This window comes from Pelodiscus sinensis, chromosome 6 (genome assembly GCF_049634645.1).
Source record: "Pelodiscus sinensis isolate JC-2024 chromosome 6, ASM4963464v1, whole genome shotgun sequence".
Classification (NCBI taxonomy): Eukaryota; Metazoa; Chordata; order Testudines; family Trionychidae; genus Pelodiscus; species Pelodiscus sinensis.
Window position 1 is genome coordinate 124,696,925 of NC_134716.1, and position 20,362 is coordinate 124,717,286.

Genomic DNA, 20,362 nt, shown 5'->3' on the forward strand with positions numbered 1-20,362 from the left:
CATGCTTCCCAGAGACTGCAGTTCAATAGGCCGAGAGTTAATTAACATCTGGGAGTTTCCAGATGTGCATGTACTATTCAAAAAGAGCTGTCCATCGGTAGCAAATGAACAGCCAGAAAAAGATGATGCAAACCGAGCATCCTTCAGCTGTTTGAAATATGTCTGGAAAATTCAGCACAGTCCAGAGAAGCTAAATTGAAATTAGGAATAACTAAGAAATATCACTTCATTACCAAAAATGAGTTGATGAGATTTTTTTTTGTTCCAAACCAGGTATACTGCTTATGCATTGTAGTTGTGTATTCTCATTGTCATCCGTACAGTTAGATAACAAAAGGCACCATCTTCAGCCTACCTTTGTTTATAAAATGCCCTTCAAAAACACCGTTAAATGACGAAGCCTTTATCTATAAGTCAGGTTTACATCCAGCTCAGGTGACTGAATGCAAGATATTCTGTGAAGTGAGTTGTTGAGCAGAGTGGCAGTGGAATTTGTCATCTAAATGATTTTTCATCTGAACATATTTTCTACAGAATCTAAATTTTCCTGTGAAAATTTTTGATTCTCCTTTTTTCTTCAATTTTTCTCCCTGGAAAATAATAATCAAAAAATGTTTAGCTTCAGAAGCATTTGCTAAACTGAATCTAAATGTTTCATTTTGAACCAGCTGAATATTAGAACACACCTCCCTATATTTCCATGGCATTCCATGTGTTTGTGAATATCTTATGCTGCTATTGTCGCCCATGGACTGTACTACTTGGCTAAACTACATTTCCCATGATGCCACACAGTTTCTCTACTGACTATAAGTGGCATAGTGTAGTGTGAAATTCACGTGACTGTGTGCATTTTGGGAGTTGTAGTCTGGCCAAGAAGCACAGCCTGTAGGAGAGAATGGTAGTAAGAGACACCGGAACTGCAACTCCCATGATGCAACACAGTGCCATTGGTAGATGCTGTGTGATGATGAGCTGAGTGTTCTGGCATTTCTGTTTTGACACTTTTCATGGGTTTTAATTCCATGAAAAAATGGTATTTTAATATTTCATCCTGATACGGGATGAAAACAAATGTTGAGATGTCAACATTACCTCCAAGAGGAAAATTCTTTTTTTAGCTCATCTCTACTTTTGAGTCTTACTCCACTTCCTTAACACATTTTTCAAATTACCTCACAGCCAGTACTGCATTACCTCCGGGTTTGGGAAGCTGACTTGAGAAGCCAAGATGCATACACAGCCATGAGGTGGCTCCGTCAGCTTGAAGCATGGTTTGTAGCACATTGACACACAGTATGGGAATGCGTGTGTTGGTGTTGCCTGATCTCGTTCATTGGTTGGTGCGAATCAAATAGCCCTCTCCTGTGCTGTTAAACTAGGAATACTAAAATCACTTAAATATTTAATTCTTGAAAAGATGGCATGGAGGCTGTACTGTCAATTTCCCTACGGGAGGATGTTGACATAAATTGACTCTCAGGCATGCTGTGTATTATGGAGCACGTTGAAAAGTTCCTTCAGCAAAAGTCTAATTTTTTCCCCCCAACACATTGGTTCCCTTTCTTCTCTGTTGCCAAATTTGCCATGCCACATGCGAGTCGCTGATTAAATTCCCTCCTTCTGTTTCAATAACATTATGTCCTAAGTGTCTTGTGTGGGGAGCCAGAGACATTTTGATACCCTCTGTTACATACAGCATACCTGGGAGTTGTTTGCAATTCCAGCGCCGGCACCAACCGCTGTGGAATGAATTTCATTCCAGTTGCTTCCTCCTGATAAGTCCTCACACCGTTGCAGGATCTCTGAAAGAAATGCTGCTTTTATAATGAAAGGAGGGGCCTTCTGGCAGAGAGATCTAAATGATGGTTACCCTGTGGCCAGTATTGCAGGCTTCATTATTCTAAATCGTCATCACGGCCAACAGGAAATATAGAACTCCGGTTATGAGAGCTTTACACCCTATAGTTTTATCTCTCTAACCGTGTGCTTTGATGTGGCTAATCGGGCTGTATCAGCCGGTCCAGGTCTATGACCAAAGGAAGATATTCTTATTGTGCCTGGTCAGAGAGCTCTTTGCTTGTGATTTAGCACTGAAATTCAACTTAAGGTTTGCTTCCTGTTTGGTTTTCAAACCACTAGTGACGTTTAAAACCCGTTCTCCATCCATTGCCCCCACACCCTACCCTTGAGTCTTTACTGCCCTTCCTCCCTATGCAAAAGATAAATAAAATGTTAATATATATATATACACACACACGAATGGAACGGTACCAATTAGCAGGAATAAAATCATTGCTGCTCAGAGCTGCTCTGTCTTCATTGCTTTACCTCACCATTGATTTGCTCCTGACGTGCCTGTTCACTGATGCATGATATGTGTGAGAGGGTGGAATACGCTAAAAGGAGCCATCCTCACAGACCGAAATTAGATAAGATGATCCAGTCAGTCTCTTCCATCTCTCATTCCCATGATCATCCAGTTTGTGGGAGGTAGAGGAATGAGACCTTCAAGAACATCTTTAGAAACCTACCTTTTTGCTTATTCCATCCTCTCACCCATTTTATTGCAAACTTCTTAACAGAGAAATGTGGCCTATTTTGTTTCTTCTGTGTTAGCACCTATTGACCCCATGGAAGGCCAGGGGCCCATTGTGGTAGACATCACACAGACAAATAATGCAAAAGCCTTGACATTTCCAGACACACCAAAGCCCAGTTTGTTGTTCTCTCAGGAAGCAGGCCATGAGAGCTAAGATTTAAACAAAGTGTGACAAGTGAATAAACAAAGGAAGAAGAGCTGGTGGACCTAGGTATATTTAATCCTTCCTCAGTGTGGGGGCATGGTCAAGAGGCTGCTTGCAACTGTATCTCCTTATGAATCTAAGGCGAGATAATAGAACACAAAACGGTGTTGAGGAAACTTCCCTTTTTCTTCTTCTTGGCTTTGGAAGAAACTCCCGGTTTGATGGACCAACCCTTTAAAGCGTGACAGGTCTGGTAGCTCTAGTGGGGAGTGGTTTGTAGTTGTTGGGTAGTAAATCTCCTCTGCATAACAAGCAGTTCTTTTGCTGCAGTTATCAGCAGCTTTTCTGTATATTCCAGTTAGCGGGGGAGAGAAGCAGATCACGTCACGTGCACAGCGAGGAGATTGCACACTGGTCTGTTGCGTAATGAGGTTTTTCGCTTTCCTCTCCCGAGGTAGGCAGTGGCTTGTGCCGTTGATAAGATGTCCCCCTAGATGGACCACTGATCTGATCCGCTGTGGCAGCTCTGAATTACTAGTGATTTCTAAAGCAATGCGCTGTTTGGATTGCTCATCTGAGCCTCAGTGTGATTGCCTTTGCGGGCCTGGCTTGGAGCAAGCAGGGAGTGTAAAGTGGTTGCTTTCCAGGGTGAACGCAAGCGGGCGGGTGCAACTCAGGGATGCCAGCCAGGTTAAGTGCCCTCTGCAGTCGGAAACCTCAACTCCTCGTGTGCCCTTTATGCCAAGTGAATGGCATGAAAGGGAATTGGGAGGATTTAATCTTGGTCCTTCATGTGCTGGGGAAGTCCTGGTTCCACACACCGTGTCCACATTGCTGCAATTAGGTAGGAATACGCTATCTGCCCCATAGCACCAGCCTCATTAACACGGGAGTGGATTCCTCTCTGCTCCCCATCTTGCTCAGCACTTTTTAGTGGGCACTCATAAGTGCAATGCGATGGAAACCCCCCAAAATCCTGATGAGCCCATGCCAGACACGGTTTCCCGTTTTGGGGGGAAAGAGATTATTCTGTTCCCGGGAGAGCATCCCGCATCTGCAGCTCCCTTGCTGGAAAGAGCAGCAGCAGCTTCGCATGGCTCTGAATCCCACTCCAAAGTGGATCTGCACCGGAGCTCTGGACATAACTCAGTGTTGTCTTCCGTTTGCAGGCTGCGCCTTCCTAACGTACTGCGAAAGGGAGTCTGCCCTGAAGGCCCAGAGCGCGCTGCACGAACAGAAGACGCTGCCAGGGGTGAGTCACAATTGCTGTTTTCATCTGCGCTGCTTATGGGGGACGGATGATGAACGACTTGTTACTCGGATGAGTCCATATTTGTAGTGGGCAAGTAAAATCAAGGGGCCGCAATCCATCCCGGATATTTCCAGACATACCACACCCTGGCCTGTTCTTCTATCCGGAAGCAGGCCATGGAATGGAACTCATTGGGGGCTGGATTGGGCCACACTTAATCATGTGAGAAAGAGGCTTTGGGGCTGAGCTATCTGATTGGCACATGGGGATGTGTGCATGAGAGAACCCCGCCCCTTTTCCCCCTCAACCAAAGCCAGGCGCAGTGGCTCCAAGCGGCGGATGGAATTATTGAGTTATCACAGAGGGAAAATATATTCCTGATGACAAAGTGGTTCGACTCAATTGCGTTAGTATTCAAGCAGCTGTCGCAGATTGGAAAGGCAGTGAGACAAAGAGGGGGAAAAAGAGAGAGAGGGAGAAAAGAAGAACACGGGATAATGAGGAAAATTATTCACACGAGCCAGATCTGAGATTCAGACGATACAATTAGAACCAAAAATAGAGTCATGGCTATTAGGGGAAGACCTGCCCTGCAGGGGCGGAGGGAGACAAGGCCCTTGGGTTTCTCATGCTGGTGGTAGTGGGGGAATGGTTGTGGGTTTATTTGGTATATAGGAGCAGGGAGCAACACAGTGTAGATCAGATTGCAGTTGGAGTGGAGCTTCTCCACCTGCTCTCTCCTGGGATGAAGGATAAAGGACTCAGGAGGAAGAGAGGGGAGAGTCCATCAAGGTTATGTGGGGAGGCTGGGAGGATAGGTTTACCTGTAAGCCTGTACAGTCAGTGTTTTGGCCAAGTCCCTGTATTTAACCTACACTGTATGCAAGTTGAGAGTTGCTATCACTGCACAAATTACTCTGAATTGCTGAGAAATTGTTACTTCTGGTATTTTCATGGCTCCGTATCAGACTCTCCTTACTTCTCTTTTAATCACCTGACCAAAGCAGATGCCCCCACACGTACTTATGTGGGATGACTTTTGCCATGCTTTCTGTGTGTATGCATTGTTCACAAAGAATCTTTATTTATACCTGGTGACAGCACCATCAAACTGTTACCTCTCCAAAATGAGTGGCATCATTCTAACAGGTGTTTCCTTCCCCTTTTGTTTTTGTTTTGTTTTGTTTATTTTTAATTCCATGCCCTCTCTGTTCATTGGCTGCCAAATAAAATGCGCTCCCACACACCCCCAACAAAAAGCAGGTCTTCAGAATTGGGATGTTTCACATAACAGCTTCTTCATTTATATTTTATTGAGCATGTTTTGGAGCAGGGAATGGGGAACCTTTTTTCAGGCGGGGGCCATTGACCACAGAAAAATCAGCTGAGGAACATGCACACTTGAGAAGCACACAGACACAGACCCCTTTTTCCTCACACTCAGCTTAGGGTTTGAGGCTCCATTCACACTCCACCAGTGCTCAGAGACTTGCTGTCAGCCAAAGTCCCAAGCCTTGACACAGGCTTGACCCACGTCCAGCCCATAGGCCGTAGGTGCTCCACCCCTTGTTTAGAGTTTTGAGGCCTACGCACGTGAAAACACATGATTTTCAAAACTTTAATTTGTAATGAAGAGGTTAAATTAGGGTCCTGATTTTCAAAAATGTTTATTTAGGAGTGCCATTCACTGGGAGGAGCTGGACTCTCAGGAATTGAAAAACAGGCCACGGAAGCCAGACACAGTACATATTCTTTGCATTACGTCATAGGCTTGTCTCAGAGGCTGGTGTAAAACTGCAGTAACTCTACTGAAGCACAGGGATTGCTGGGTGCTCAGCAGTTTTGAAAATCAACTGAAAAATTAAGTGCCTATTTATGCATTTTGAAAGCCTTATTTAAACAAACACATCCAGAATTGTAGCGGCCAAGTTATGTGCATGCTTGTCTAGAGGCTTTTAAACAACAAAGCTCTTAGGGTGAAATCCTGGCTCTATTCAAGTCAAAGCTTGTATTGACTGAAAATAGGGGTAGGAGTTTACCCTTCAGGTTTTATGCCTGGCATTGTGAGGATGAGTACTTCTAACATTTATCAGTTCAAATCCTGATCTTGTTTGCAGTGCTCTAAACCCAGACTAACTACGAGTTCAGAAGAGTTATTCGTATTTAGCACTGGCTACAACAATAATCAGAATCTGACCTAGATGAAGGCTCTGTGCTGAAATAAGTGACCAGAATTTCAAATGTACTGAGCACATACAGGAGACCTTTGGCTTCAATTCTAGTTTTATTCCTCCCCAGATCAAACCCTTTTTTCTCCCACCCAACCTAGCTGCAGACACCTTTCTGCCAAGTTTCTAAACTCATCCTCTGGATGATGTTGCTCTGGTTTGCATCAGAAGACCAGCTTTTGATAGGCTCTAATGCCTGGATACTGTTTTATGTCACCTATGCAAGTAGCAAAGAACTATTTATGACATGCACTGGAGATATCAAACATAGTTCATCACCATAAAATAAGATGCAATTCTTAGGTCAGTGGGGTAAGTCCTCTTTCACATGAGTTCACAAACAATATATCTATAACACAGGCCCTTCACCTGCTAGTTTCCATGACACAACAATGCTACCACGGAAGCATGAAAATAATTAACAAGCCAGGTACAGAAAGGGGAAAATAATACAGGGAGTAGATCACTGAATCACGGCTCCCCCTCCCCAGTAAATTATACAGTATTTGCCCTTGTATTACTACTGCATGCATATTTGCTATTATAAAGCATAGAACTGAGTCATTTGTAATAATATGCACATAAATGCAAATGTATGGAAATGGTGAGGCACAAGTATTTTGTGCCTGGATCTGAGTTCCTGCCTCTCAGCTATGTATCACCGTGTTTTTAGTGGAGTGGTTACATGCACATATTTTACAGTAATTACTTTCTGGATGTGCTTTGTAAGATGACAGAAATATGTTTCCCATATTTTCTTGGGATATGTGAGATATAAAGTCATCTTGTAGAATAATCAAAAGCCTTCTAAGCAGGTGTGTGTTGATTAATCAAGTCTTTATGGTCCTTTTTTTAGGTGGGAGAATTGTGATAAATAATTTTCAGGAAATGGAACCTAATGTAAAATATCAAATTCTTTTTTGAATCCTCTTCAGCCAACCGATTGAGGCAGCGTGAGTGACTCTCCTGCCGAAAACTGAAGGCTGGGGTGTGCGTGTGGTAGAACGCTATTGAGAGTGTTGGGCAACTCGGATTCTAACATTTACTTGTGATTGTTTATTTTACATATAATAGAATAGCTGGATGATGAAGTATATGAGTTCTTTAATAATTTATAGAAATGCTTTGATGTTGCAGTAATTACATTAAAGGTCACATATCAAAGGTAATTTGGGTGAGCAGCTGTGATGGTTTCTCAGAAGCAATCAATATTGCTGTCCGTGGTGCTGATTTCACCAAGGGGACTGCCAGATTAAAGAAGGCTTATTACCAGCTAGACAGACACAAGGGAAATCAAGAACAGATTGGAGAGATGCACTATTCTCTTTCCCCACCTATAATTAACACTGTTCACCATAATCTGTGCTAATCCTTCATGCTGGGAAAACCACTGGCATTTTTAGACATCTCAAAGGCAAATTAGGCAAGGTGGAGTATTTTAATGGGAGGCGGAGGGGAGAGAACACAGAAAGTAAAAGTTGTTTTCCCCCCTTGAGATTTCTGAGCCTGGTAAATCTCTCCACAATGGAAGTGCAATATCAGAAATGCAGTCCATAATCTTGGGGAAAGCACAAATATGACCCCAACAATGACAGTGCCGGGGACATAAGAATTATGTCTCTGCCCACTCAGTTTAACATTATCCATTGGACCTAAATAGCTCCATAGGAAATGAAACCAGGCAAATAAAATTGTTTTTAAGTGTAGTCATTTTTATTACAAATTCTAGTAAAGCTAACTTTCGCTCCTCTTTCTTTCTTTTTTCCTTTCTGAGCCTAACGTCAGAGGATAATCCTAAGAAATGTAATTAGACTATCGAGATCAACTTTTATTTGACACAAATGAACTGAGCTCATGTATGATAAGCACCATCACGTTTTTCTCTGTTTTGTTTTGGCTTGCTCAGATGCAGGGAGTGCAGGGATTATTGGGTGGAGAGTGCAACCTGGTCTGCAAGAGATCAGAAATTTTCAGCAAGACGCCAAAGAATCACTATGGCAATAAGTGGGTGGTAAACTATTCACCTCAGAAATTGTAAGTGGCTTTCTAGAGTTTGTAATCTATTAAAATCTATTTTATTTTATTTTTTAGAGGGAGGAAATGGTACTACAACTGATATTTCTCAGCGAGTTAGGGTTCATCTACACTGCACGGCTATTTCAAAATAAACTATTCTGGAATAGTTATTCCGAAATAGTTTATTTTGAAATAGCACGTCTACACTGCAGGGAAGCCTCAAAATTATTCCCAAGCAGGCTTCCCTAATGTAGACATGCTATCTTGATTTACAGTCCCAGGAGTCACTGGGGAGTAATAACTTAGAATGGCTCTGGTGAGGGGCTATTTCAAAATAGCAGCAGTGGAGTGTCTACACATGCCATATTTCGAAATGGCTATTTTGGAATAGGCGTTATTCCTCGTAGAATGAGGTTTACAGATTTCAGAATAAGGCATCTGTTATTTCAAAATTATTTTGAAATAACAGAAAGGCTGTGAAGACACTTGCATTGTTAATTTGAAATAATGCTAGTTATCTCGAAATAGCGGTGCCGTGTAGATGCACCCTTACAGAATTACTATTGTGCTACGAGCAGTACCCAATCACTGTTGCTCTCAGCTGCCCAACTGCTATTCAATCCATTGTTCTGTTCTCTAATTTACTGAAATTCTCATGCTTGGTATGGATCATGTCTTGATGAAAAGCACATGTGTACAGAGGGTTCAAAAAAGAGCTAGATACATTCATGGAGGTTAGGTCCATCAATGGTGATTGGCCAGGATGAGTAGGAATGATGTCCCTAGCCTATGTTTGTCAGAAATGGATGACAGGAGAGGGATCACTTGATGATTCCCTGTTTCTGTTCATTCCCTCTGGTACACCTGGCATTGGCCATTTTCATCAGACAGGACACTGGGCTAGATGGACCTTTGGTCTGACCCAGTGTGGCCATTCCCATGTGCTTGTGTGTGCTAGCAATTGGTCCTCAGTGAAATTCAGCTGTTTGTTACCTAAACCCTCATAGCAGCACTTAAATGGGACTCAAATAGCATCTAGACCTTGCACAAGGAGGTGACTTTCACCCCGGGTAGTAGCCTGGGCTGTCATTTTCCCATATTAATTCACTTTTTTCATGCTTCAGTGAGTTTCCTAGAAGCTGGTTAGGAAACTATGAAGTCACACATTTCCCTGCATGCTTGGTGGGGCCAAAAGCTGGAGTCAGACCCCTTCCCCCCACCGCAAAGTTTTCACTACCCATGTAAATTGTAATTTGGTCAGCAGTGGCAGGCTGGAAGGGTTCCATTGATTAAAGTAACCCTCTGAACATACAAGCTGCTCACCATGGCCTTTAGGTTTTGAAAGAAAACACATTTAATTGTCCCCCTGGGAGAAACTTGCCTGTTTCCAAAGTTAAAAAAATAAAGATGAAAAGGAACAAAAAACAGATTTGTGAGAGAAGACTTGGAAACCCTGAGTCTGTAGAAATTCTCCTTAAAACCTTTGGGCATCCATGTCATGGTTAAAAAGATTCTTCCCCTCTCCACCCCTCCCCCCCCCAGGCTGATCAGAAGGTCAAAGGCCTTTTGGATCTTACTTCAGGGACAGGAGGGGAGGGGGCAAAATAAGGCACTTTCCATTTACTAAACACCCCTGTCGTTTGGCAATGCTGTGCTATTCACCAGATGAGATGAAACACCTGGGTCCTATCTGCTTTGTAAACATGAAAGTTCCATTTCACTAGTTAAAGATTGGCTTCTCCAGCCCCACTGCCGCAACCGCAGGAATACAAAGTAAACTCCCTCTCTGCGTTCCAGGCCAAGGCGCTTTGGAGGAAAAGGCGACGGTGTAAGTGTTGTGTCAGAACCAGTGTGTTTTGTGTGCTGCCGTCTCACCTGAATCGTTCCCTTTGAACACTTGCAAAATTGAAGCAATGAGACCTTGTTTGTCTTTGAGCTTTAGAGGAAACGAATACATACATTAATATACAATTTAGACAAACACACATGCATAGCTGAATGAAAATGTAAATGAAATTCCAAAGGTTGCATTATCTCTCTCGGATTTTTTTTTTTTTTGTGTGTGACACCTTTTCATTTGGCTCTCAAAGGACAATTGCTAAGCAATTCAGCAAAAGCTGCTGTTGGACCTTCATTTGCTTTGTGTTATTCAATGACAACTTTTCTCTTTCTGACGTGTGTGCCATAGGAGGATCAATCTAATTTTATGTACAACTGTAAAGATGAATGATAAGTAGAAAGGACTCAGGCAAGTACAAGCTGAATAAATTATAAAGGGCAAACGATGACAAGGCTGGGGATCCCAGGAGACAGTGATATGATAACAGAAACTAAAGACGAATTTATGATGGATGTAGTTAGCATGTACTGAGGCTGTTAATTCTTCAGGGTAGTTTTACAACTTCTTGTGATTGGAGCAATCAAAGTATTTCATTTTAAAGAGACGCTATATATTTTCACTTGTCTGCTCTGCATATTTGTATGTAGGGCCTCATGTATATGCATAACAGTAAACTCCCATAGGCCAGTCTACCTTGCCTCCCATCAAAGGGTCCCTATTCTCCCAACCAGAATGCCACGGTTTGCGCATAAATAAATAGATAATGTGTAACGATTTGAGAGCAAACGTGGATCTCAGCAAAAAGTGTTTCCATTTTCATAGCGGTGCAGCAATCCAAATGGCTCGGGGACTCATTCCACGAGCGGCTGGTTGCCCTCAACTGCTGTCATAGCCAGACGTGGAGATTGAGTGAGAGTCCCAGAGCCCTGATTTGTGTGTGTGTTTTACATAAAAATCATATTTAATGACTTCAAGGTAGGTCAGATATTTGGGTTTAAGCTACTTAAAGAGCTGCCAAAGCGGTAGCATCAAGTTTGAAACCAATCGGATGTCTTGGTTGCATTTCAGGCATGGTCTTATTTCCCATCCAGCATTTCTTATCATTAAGAGAATTTGCATGAAAATTATGTTCCCCCGAAAAAGTTTTTCTTTTCTCTGTGCTTCTGGCCTATGCTAGGACTTTGTTTCTGCCCTCACTTGCACTGGTGTAAATCAGCAATTATCTGAGATTATTGATTTGAGTTACATGTTGTGGCAAAAGGTAAAGCAGCCCTGAGTCTGTTGCTCATTAAATAATGGCCAACCGGAGACCAGGATTCCCATGGGAACATCAGTCCTTACTGAGAATTCTACAGCCCAGAGGTGTGACCCTGCAAAATGATGAGCATCCTCAAGATGGACTGGGCCATACTGTGAACTCCTCAGGCAAGCCCCAGTTGCAGACCATGGGAGTGGTGGGTGTTTGGTGTCTGGTGGAAGTTGCTATTGCACCGTGCAGGGTCAGGTCTTTAACTTTTAATGGGCCCCAAACCCTGAGGCTCCCATTTTCAATGCCCTAGCATTTTGAGCCATAGCTAGACGATGGAGCATGTGTTTTTCAAGAGAAAAGCAGGAGCATCTGTAGTAGTCTGCCATTAAGAACCTGTTTTCATGTAATGAAGAATGAGGCAGGAAAAATACAGGGAGCCTTTGATATTTATCTCTCCCTGTGGGTTTAGATGGACAGGCAGTTCTGCTTAGCTGAAAGCATCAGGCCATGGCTTGGCAGTTGTGTTTTTTTTTTTCCGTAGAGTGACATTTTCAAAGCTATCTATGCAACTTAGTCCCATTTTTTTAAAGTGAAACTTGGGCGTTCCAGAGATACTTAAGTTCCTTCTCGCAAAGTGGGTTGACTAAGTCACTTAGGCCTTTTGAAAATGTTCCCCATAGTGCTGGTCTATCCTTGAAATCTGGCACCCCAGGGAAGACAGTCCCTATGCCAATGGGAGGCTTTTTTCCCATCCGTGTCACTATTCCACTTCCTTCATGGATTTAGCACTGTCTACATGGAGGGAGAAGTCAATTTCACAGTCACTCCAGGGGAGGGTTTATTCACACCCCCAAGCAACATTGTCATACTGACCTAATTTTCTTGGCTAGAACAAGCCTTTGTCTTCACTGTGACACACTCCCATTGACTTAAAAACATTAGAGTCATAGGTATCAGCGGGGTAGCCGTGTTAGTCTGAATCTGCCCACGAAAGCTTATGCTCCAATAAATCTGTTAGTCTACAAGGTGCCACAGGACTTCTCGTTGTTTATTAGAATCGTAGAATCATAGGATTAGAAGAGACCTCAGGAGGTCACCAAGTGAGTGCAAGGGAGTAACCTATTTTCTGTGTAACCGTCTCTCATTTAAGGCTGCAAGGTATGACTGGCTTTGAGCATTCGAGCAGTACCTTGAAATCAGTGGAATTGCTCGGGTGCTCAAAGATAGGCATGTGTTTAAATATTTTGCTGAATCGGGGCTAACAGTGTAATGTTCCCTCATAGTCCTCTGATTCAGAACAACTTCTAATGTGGCTTGGCATACGATGACCTATATAGTATCTATACTTAACTTCAGAGGCTCTTTCCAGTTTTTCTTCTTTTGGTGTTGGGGGCGGAGGGAGGACGAGGAGGGGCATGGCCGGACTTGGCTCTGTGCTATCAGTCCAGGCAAGTTGGTATCCGAAGTGACTTTGTTCTGCTGAGTAGCTGCAGTGCAAAACTGAAAGTGTCTGCTGCTCTTGGCAGATTCCCAGCAACGTCAAAGCTTTCTGATGAGTTTCTGTAAGTACAAGGACAAAATTAAGCTTAACCTATTTCTCAAAGAAGAAATGTGCGTTTTTCTCTGTCATGGAAACATGCTTGTATCTTGTTTCCCAGACTTCCTTTTTTTTTCACCTTCTTTAAAAGTCTTGCCTTATTAATATATAAACACATATATTAGAAGTGTTTCCCAACTCATGGGTGAATTGTGTGTGGGGAACACTGACCTTGGAGACCAACTCCCAATCAGCTTCTTGGTGGTTTGGTGAAATTAAATTCCTTCTTTTCCTAATTATGCATGGGAAGGCAAACCCCCATAAGCCTTTGCTGCTTCAGGCATCTTTCCTGCACTGTAATTTTTTCTTTGGCATGCCACCTGGGTGATGGTGTTGGTCAGGCACCAGCAACGCAAACTCTGGCCAGCTATAATGAAGCTTTTCCAAACAAATGCTCATATTGTTGCTTAGGTCTTACGTTGATTTGCTGGCTTTATTTGTCCCTTGTTCTATGCGTGGCTTGGTCCAGTCTGCTCTGCTGCTATGAAACCATTTTGCATACATCTGGCCTATTTTAAAACATGTTGAAAGCAGCTTCTGATGATGTCAGTTACACTACAACAGTTTGTTCAATGTAGCAATTCCTGATTTACATTGGTATAAGCTAGATTGGAATCAGGTTCATTCTTTGTGTGTTTTGGCGGCTTGTTAAAGTGATGTTGTTGAGTAACCATAGCCCCGAAATACAGGGTGTTGTGTGTAGTAAAGTATTTCACAAACACTGTCAGTGGTTTTTGGTTTTAAAAAAAAAGCTAGACTAAAAAGAAACTAACAAAAGGTCTCGATTATTGTAAATCTGGTGTGAGATCAGAAAGAGACCCATAGATGATAGATCTAGAGAGAGACAGACACATCTGTCTAATAGCCACAAAGTACAGGTTGAACCTCTCTAGTTTGGCAACATTTGTGGTCCAGCATGATTTTAGTGAGCTGGATGTCCACTTACCATGGATGTGGCCAAGTTTCACGTGATCCCATAATATTTGTTTACAGCCACCAGTGCTGGTGCTGTGTCCTTTATTGTTGTTTAGCTCTAATTTATCCCTAAATGTCTTCTAAGAGCCCAGCAAGCTGTGGAAATGTTGGTAATGCTGCTAGACGATATTGGCCTCCAGTGGTCTGGCAAATTCTCTGGTTCAGTACCAGTTAGGTCCAAAGGGTGCAGGTCTAGAGAGGTTCAGCCTGTACTTACCTTTTTCTTTTAAGTCCCTTCCTTGTTGTCCCAGACCTTCTATCCTATGTCATATGCTGTTGAAATGTCAGCTCTAGCCTCTGTCCTTGCCAGTGTTATGAGCCTTCTTGGGACACTTGCTACATTTCCCAGTAAGCCCCTTTGCCCTTTCTCCCATGCTGATTTCATGCCTGGAAGCTGCTCCCCATAAATAACTACAAGGGACCCCTTCAGTGTCTTACTTCCCAACTCCTCCTTAATACTCTTCTTTGGACACTGTCTAAGCAGCTGGAAATCTGTGACCATTGCTCACCTGCTAGTCAACATTGTCTGACCATATCCATGTGCCCCCACTCCTCCCATGTGTTTGTGGCGTTCCCTGGTTTCTTCTTGTCTGATACTTAGATGGTTAATCTTTTGGGGTGTGGACCATGGTTAAGGGTTTGCACAGTGCCTTGTGCAGTGGTCTTTGTGATCCACAGACACGACAGTACAATAAATGGCTGTGTCTACATTGGCACCCCTTTCCGGAAAAGGGATGCTAATGAGACACTTTGGAATTGCAAATTTCGCGGGAGAATTAAATATCCCCCACGGCATTTGCATTTACATGGCTGCCGCTTTTTTCCGGCTCAGGGTTATGCCGGAGAAAAGCACCAGTCTAGACGCGATTTTCCGGAAAATAAACCCTTTTCCATAGGAATAAGGGATCTTCCAGAAAAGGGTTTATTTTCCAGAAAATTGCGTCTAGACTGGCGATTTTCTCCGGCATAACCTCGAGCTGGAAAAAAGCGGCAGCCATGTAAATGAAAATGCCACGGGGGATATTTAAATCCCCCACGGAATTTGCAATTCGGAAGTGTCTCATTAGCATCCCTTTTCCGGAAAGAGGTGCCAATATAGACACAGCCAATATGTAATGTATCACATCATATACAAGGAGGGAGGTTGGAAAGTTCCCTCCAGCTCTGAACATCTTCCAAAGGGAAGTTTCAAATGTGGAGCTTTGTTTGGGGTCCATTTGCATTTCTTTTATCAAGCTTTATCAAATGTTTGCCTGCAGGTATTGTTCACCCCAGCATCAGAGACTAGCACGAGTGGCCTCCAAAGTGAATCTGTCCAACCTAGTCCCATTGGCCCTCTTGAGTGAAGTTCAAGAATTAGACAGTACAAATGGACTCTGATAGATGGGGTATATTTACAGTTATTTCAGTTTGGATTATCTACTGTTATGTTCACTAGGCGGCTAAGAAATATGGTTTTCAGTAGAGCCGGCCTAATTCTTCACTCTGTTCGCATGATGTAAGCCCGGAGATATTCCATTGCTTTCTGTCAGTTTACGTTGATGGAACTCGGTTCTGAAAAAGATAGTTTTACCCTGGCTGTGTCTCTTTATGAAGCCCTGAAAAGTCACTTCCTTCTTCACAGATTCAGCCAGGGGAACTGGAAGGTCATTTCTTTCTTTTCCTGGACTGAAGCTATGCTGTTGATCTTGCTCACTTTGGGGAATCCATCACTGTTTGAACGCCTCTTTACTTTCCAGCACAGAAAACCTGACTGACAACTCAAGTTACTCCCTGGGTCTTGGCCTAGCTGCTGACTCTGCAGAAAGCATTGCAAGCAGACTCCCTCATTACTAATATCTCTCTTTCCCATTGTCAGCAACTCAGGGCTATATTCTTGCTTTTCATGGACACTGGTGTAAATCCAGAATGATCCCAGTAGATTTACCCAAGTGCTGCCGAGAATGGAATTTGCCTTTCTGTTTTAGAGCTCCATAGCTTTCATTCTTCTTTCTCTTCCCTTTTTTTTGCAATATATGTAGTCTGTTTCCCTCTTCCCCATCGCAGGCCCTCACAGCAACATGCTGTCTTGTTGGGCGATCTTTACCATCATAATCATATTTGAGCCCAGTGGTTTTTTTTTCCTGCAAACCCTGCAGTACTTAGGTCTTTATTATCAGTTTGCACAACAAATGAAGCCCATTAGAAAAGGATAATCAGGGTTCCAAGAAGGCTACCTCACTTGTTACCTGAGGAGGTTGTTAAGCCTCTTTCGTTATTAATCAAACTTTTCCATGCAAATAGCTGAAGATTGAGTCACATTTATCCTCTTTATTCCTCAAACTTATGTGTTGATGTGCAGATGCTCTTTATAGTCGTTACTTTTATTATTATGCGTGGCTTGGCCCGCTGGCCACAGCTGTATCTCTGGCAACATGTGAAGTCTAGGCCTGTCCAGAAGGGTGTGGTGATAGACTGGGCCACTAGAGGGCACTCTGTTTAGAATCTGGAAGGAATTGCTGGGCAGTCGAGAGAGAGTCTGCCGGCCATCCTTGCATTGCTGTACCGTATCCTTTCCTTTAGCCTTCTGGGTCTCTCCTGAGTCCAAGTTTGTTTTATTTGGTGAACTGGACTTAGAGCTAGCGCAAAACGGGTACACCCCTCCCCCTTCCACACACACACACCTCAGTTACACCCATTGACACCAGATCTGCATTTGGCCTCAGGCTTAGGTAGGTGGGTCATGTTGGTGGTTAACTTCCCCGCCCTGGTGAATCTGCTTGATGACGGTCAAGGACGCAAGGTTAGGGAAGAAAAGTTCCTGGTTGTGAGGAAAAATCTGTGCCTTTTGAGGTCCTCCCAGCAAGGCCAAAGGAGGGTGACTGACAGAGCTGGTTAGAAAGAGGTCAGAGGTATCTCAGTACTTCCTTTTAAATGGCTTCCTGGAGTAGGTTATTGGTTCTGTGCTGGGGCAAAACATGGGAAAGGGCGTGGTAAGTAACCCACTGGCTAATTCAACCAGAGAGAAAGGATGGTCTTGTGCGCTAAGGCACTGGCTCTTAACCTGTCCTGAATACTGCACCCCTTTCGGGGCTGCGTTTGGTTTTGCATATCCCCAAGTTTCACCTCACTGGAAAAGTAGTTGCTTACAATTATCAGATGTAAAATTACAAACACACACAATCTCCTCTTCCTGAAAGATTGCCTGCATTCTCCTTTCACCATATCATTATAACATAAATGAATTGTAATATAAGTGGTGTTCCGACTTTTTCAGAGTACAGAGCACTATGAGCCAGTGTAGAGGGGTGGAATGGCCACCCTCTGAGCCGGAGGCGGAGGAAACCCTCTGGGAGCCATCTGGCCGGCCTCCGGGAAGGTGGCTGAGGGCGGCCTAGCCCGGGTATTAGCCTCCCCAGGCAGGAGCTCCGGCCAGGCCTCCGGCTCCTTCGGAGGCTGGGCCCTGACTGAGCTCCGTGGCAGCCTTCTTATAGTCCTAGCCCCGCCCTTTGACTTCCGGTCAGGTGAGGGGGCGGGGCTAGGCTGGCCCCAAGATGGCTCCCAGAGGGTTTCCTCCGCCTCCGGCTCAGAGGGTGGCCATTCCACCCCTCTACACTGGCTCATAGTGCTCTGTACTCTGAAAAAGTCCATTCCACCCCTCTACAGCCCCTCGCTGTACAAAATGTTCGTTCCAACTGACTTTCGCTTGTGCTTTGTATGGAACCTCTTGTAAAGTTGGGCAAATATCTAGACGAGTTGATGTACCCCCTGGAAAATCTCTTCGGAGCCCTGCAAGTTTGCGTCCCTAAATTCAGAACTGTATGGCCCATTGGTCACTTCTTGCATCATCAGACCTTGCAGGGTATAGTTGTATATCAAGTCCTAAACACAACTTTGTGCATCCCCACCAGATTTTTTCTGAAATGAGGCTTTTGCAGATGGGCTTGTTGAGGTTGATGTACTTTCTGGAAGACCTCAGTGTATCCACAGGGGTATGCATGCCCTCAGTTAAGAATCTCTAGGGTCTGGTGTTGAACTGCCCATAGGACCGGATTCAATTCCTGCTTCTGTTACAGTCCTCCTGAACGACGGTGGGCATTTCATTTCATCTCTGTGCCTTGGTTCCCTGCCTGTAAAATGGGGATATATAAATTCCTTCGCTTGCATCCTTTGTCCGCTGTGTCTATTTAGGTTGTAGCTCTTCAGAGCCAGGACTGTCTCCATAGCACTTTGCTAACATGGTCCCTGATCTCAGTTGATGTCTCCCTAGATGAGTGGTCTCCAACCTTTTTAAGCATAAGATCCCTTTTTGAATTTAAGTGCAATCCGGGATCTACCACAAACCCAAATACCTTTGCCCCACCTCCTTCGTGCCCTTCTCCAAGGTCCCACCCCCGCTCACTCCATCCTCCCTCTCTCCCCATCAGTCCTCTCTTTCATCAGGCAGGGGGCAGAGGGTTAAGGTGCAGGCTCTGGTACTGGGCTAAGGGATTTGGAGTGTGAGGAGGGCTCTGATCTGAACCTAGGGCAGGGAGTTGGGGGTGCAGGAGCAGGTTCAAGATCTGTAAGGGAGTCTGGGTCCAGGGGTCTCAGGCCTAGGGCAGAGGCTTGAGGTGCAGGACAGGGTACATGACTGGGGCAGTGGTTCAGGATGCAGGTTCCTGCTGGACACTGCTTACCACAGGTGGCTCCTGGGGGAGGTGCAGTGGGGCTAAGGCAGGATCCCCCCTGCCCTGGGCCTGCACCACTCCCAAAAGCAGCCAGAAAACTCCATCCCAAGTCCTGTTGTGGCCCCCACTCCCCACCACCAATTCTGTGGAGATAGAATACAGGGTGTGAGAGGGAAACAGCTCCAAGGCATAAGGGCAGGAGACGCGCAGCAGTGGTGGGGGGGGGGGGGGCAAACCAGTCAGGGTCACCTGTCAGAGGCTCCAAAATCTACCAGTAGATCCCAATCTACTGATTAGAGACCACTGCTCTAGAAGATACCATGATATTAAAAAAAATATCTGCCTCCCTGTCTCTGTTCCTTTCTCCATGGCTGATCTGAAAATAAATAAGGCAAATGTGACGTTCTTAGTATTACTTGGGGGGGGAAAAAAAACCACGGAAAGGAGAATTTCTTGTAGACTCCAACTACACTTCCAGATACTGTGTTTGATACGTGTAATAAAACTCAGGTCAGATAGATCTTTCAATAAAAAGAGGCCTCCCACAAACAACTCTGCACTCGTGTTGGGGTCATGTCAAGAATAATAAAGAGAACTATTGTCACTTCAGCCTGCTGCGTTGCACTGGGTTTTTTTCCCCCCTCTCTCCTTCCTGCTCCTCTCCTGGACATAATGCAAGATGTTTATCAGGTTCCTCTGCAACTTGCCAAGGGGCAGGGAATGGAGGCTGGTTAGCAGCAGTGAGGGCTTCAGTGTCTTCCTACTAGCTACCTCCTTCTTCAGCAGCCCCAGGGTAGGCAAGAAACAGTGTACAGAGGTGGATTGTTTTGTTAGTTCACGTCCGCCCTTTCTCCACATTTGCATGGGTGGTTTACGGGCATCTTCCAAGTGGAGTCTGGCTTCTCCTAATGTTTCTCTCTCTGGAGAGGCAATATTTGTGTTGCTTTTCTGTGATTGAATTTGACGGTCATGGGCTAACACGGCATTAGTTTGTACCAGGAACCATGTGGACGGGTTACTCTTGCCAGCCCATCTTGGTCCTGAGCACACGTCTTGCTTTTCCCTGTCCTGTGGCTCTCCCTTCCCACAGATCTTCCAATTCAACTTGCTCCTGGCCTGCCATGCTCCCTGCTATTCCAGCCCTGTGGTCTCATATACATTATTTATGATCACTGTGCATTATTTGTATTGCAAAGGCATGAAGGAGCGAGGGCCCTTTTGTGATGAACAGTGTAAAGACACATCACCAGCCTTCTTAGCCCTTCTTGGGAGTGTGCCTATGTCGCAGATCTGCAGAGAGACCCGTGACCTGACCTGTCCGCTATTCAAGCCCTGCACATGTCTAGCCATGCCTCACAAGGTGCTAGTCGAGTGTTGGAGCTCTTTCCAACCCCCTCACCCCCCGAATGTCCGCTCCCTTGGCTAATCAATACCGCTTGCTATTCTGGTCCTGGAGTGTGTCTCCAGTGTCGGCTTTCAATCCAACCCAGTTCTGCACTGTGCGGTAGAGACAAATAGAATCTGGGAGGGGGAGACCAGAAAACTCCTTGTCACTTGTGATCTGAGATAGGCTTTGAAGCCAGGTGACCATCGGAGGAGGACGCCTGCATGCACATCCTTAACATCTGCCAACAAGCTGCAGCCGCCTGTTGGATCTCCTCTTTGCTCGGTGATTGTGGCTTTTTCTGGAGGGTGGGGAAGGGAATTGTGCTGTAGGTGAAAAACCAACATCACATCCCCTTCCGGGTTGCCATACTTGCTCTCCTCTGGCCGCAGCACGGTTACGCCTGCTGGCACGCACATCCAAAC

General features: G+C 44.6%; 1 protein-coding gene across 13 annotated transcripts in view; it reads left to right on the plus strand.

Annotated features, from left to right (window-relative positions):
* CELF4 (CUGBP Elav-like family member 4) overlaps positions 1–20,362 on the plus strand; it is a 996,171-nt gene that overhangs the window by 112,088 nt on the left and 863,721 nt on the right. For all 13 annotated transcript variants that reach the window (XM_075932760.1, XM_075932759.1, XM_075932762.1 and 10 more), the window contains exon 2: positions 3,917–3,999. In XM_075932760.1, the coding sequence (XP_075788875.1) occupies positions 3,917–3,999 (83 nt within the window). The remainder of the gene's footprint in view (positions 1–3,916; positions 4,000–20,362) is intronic.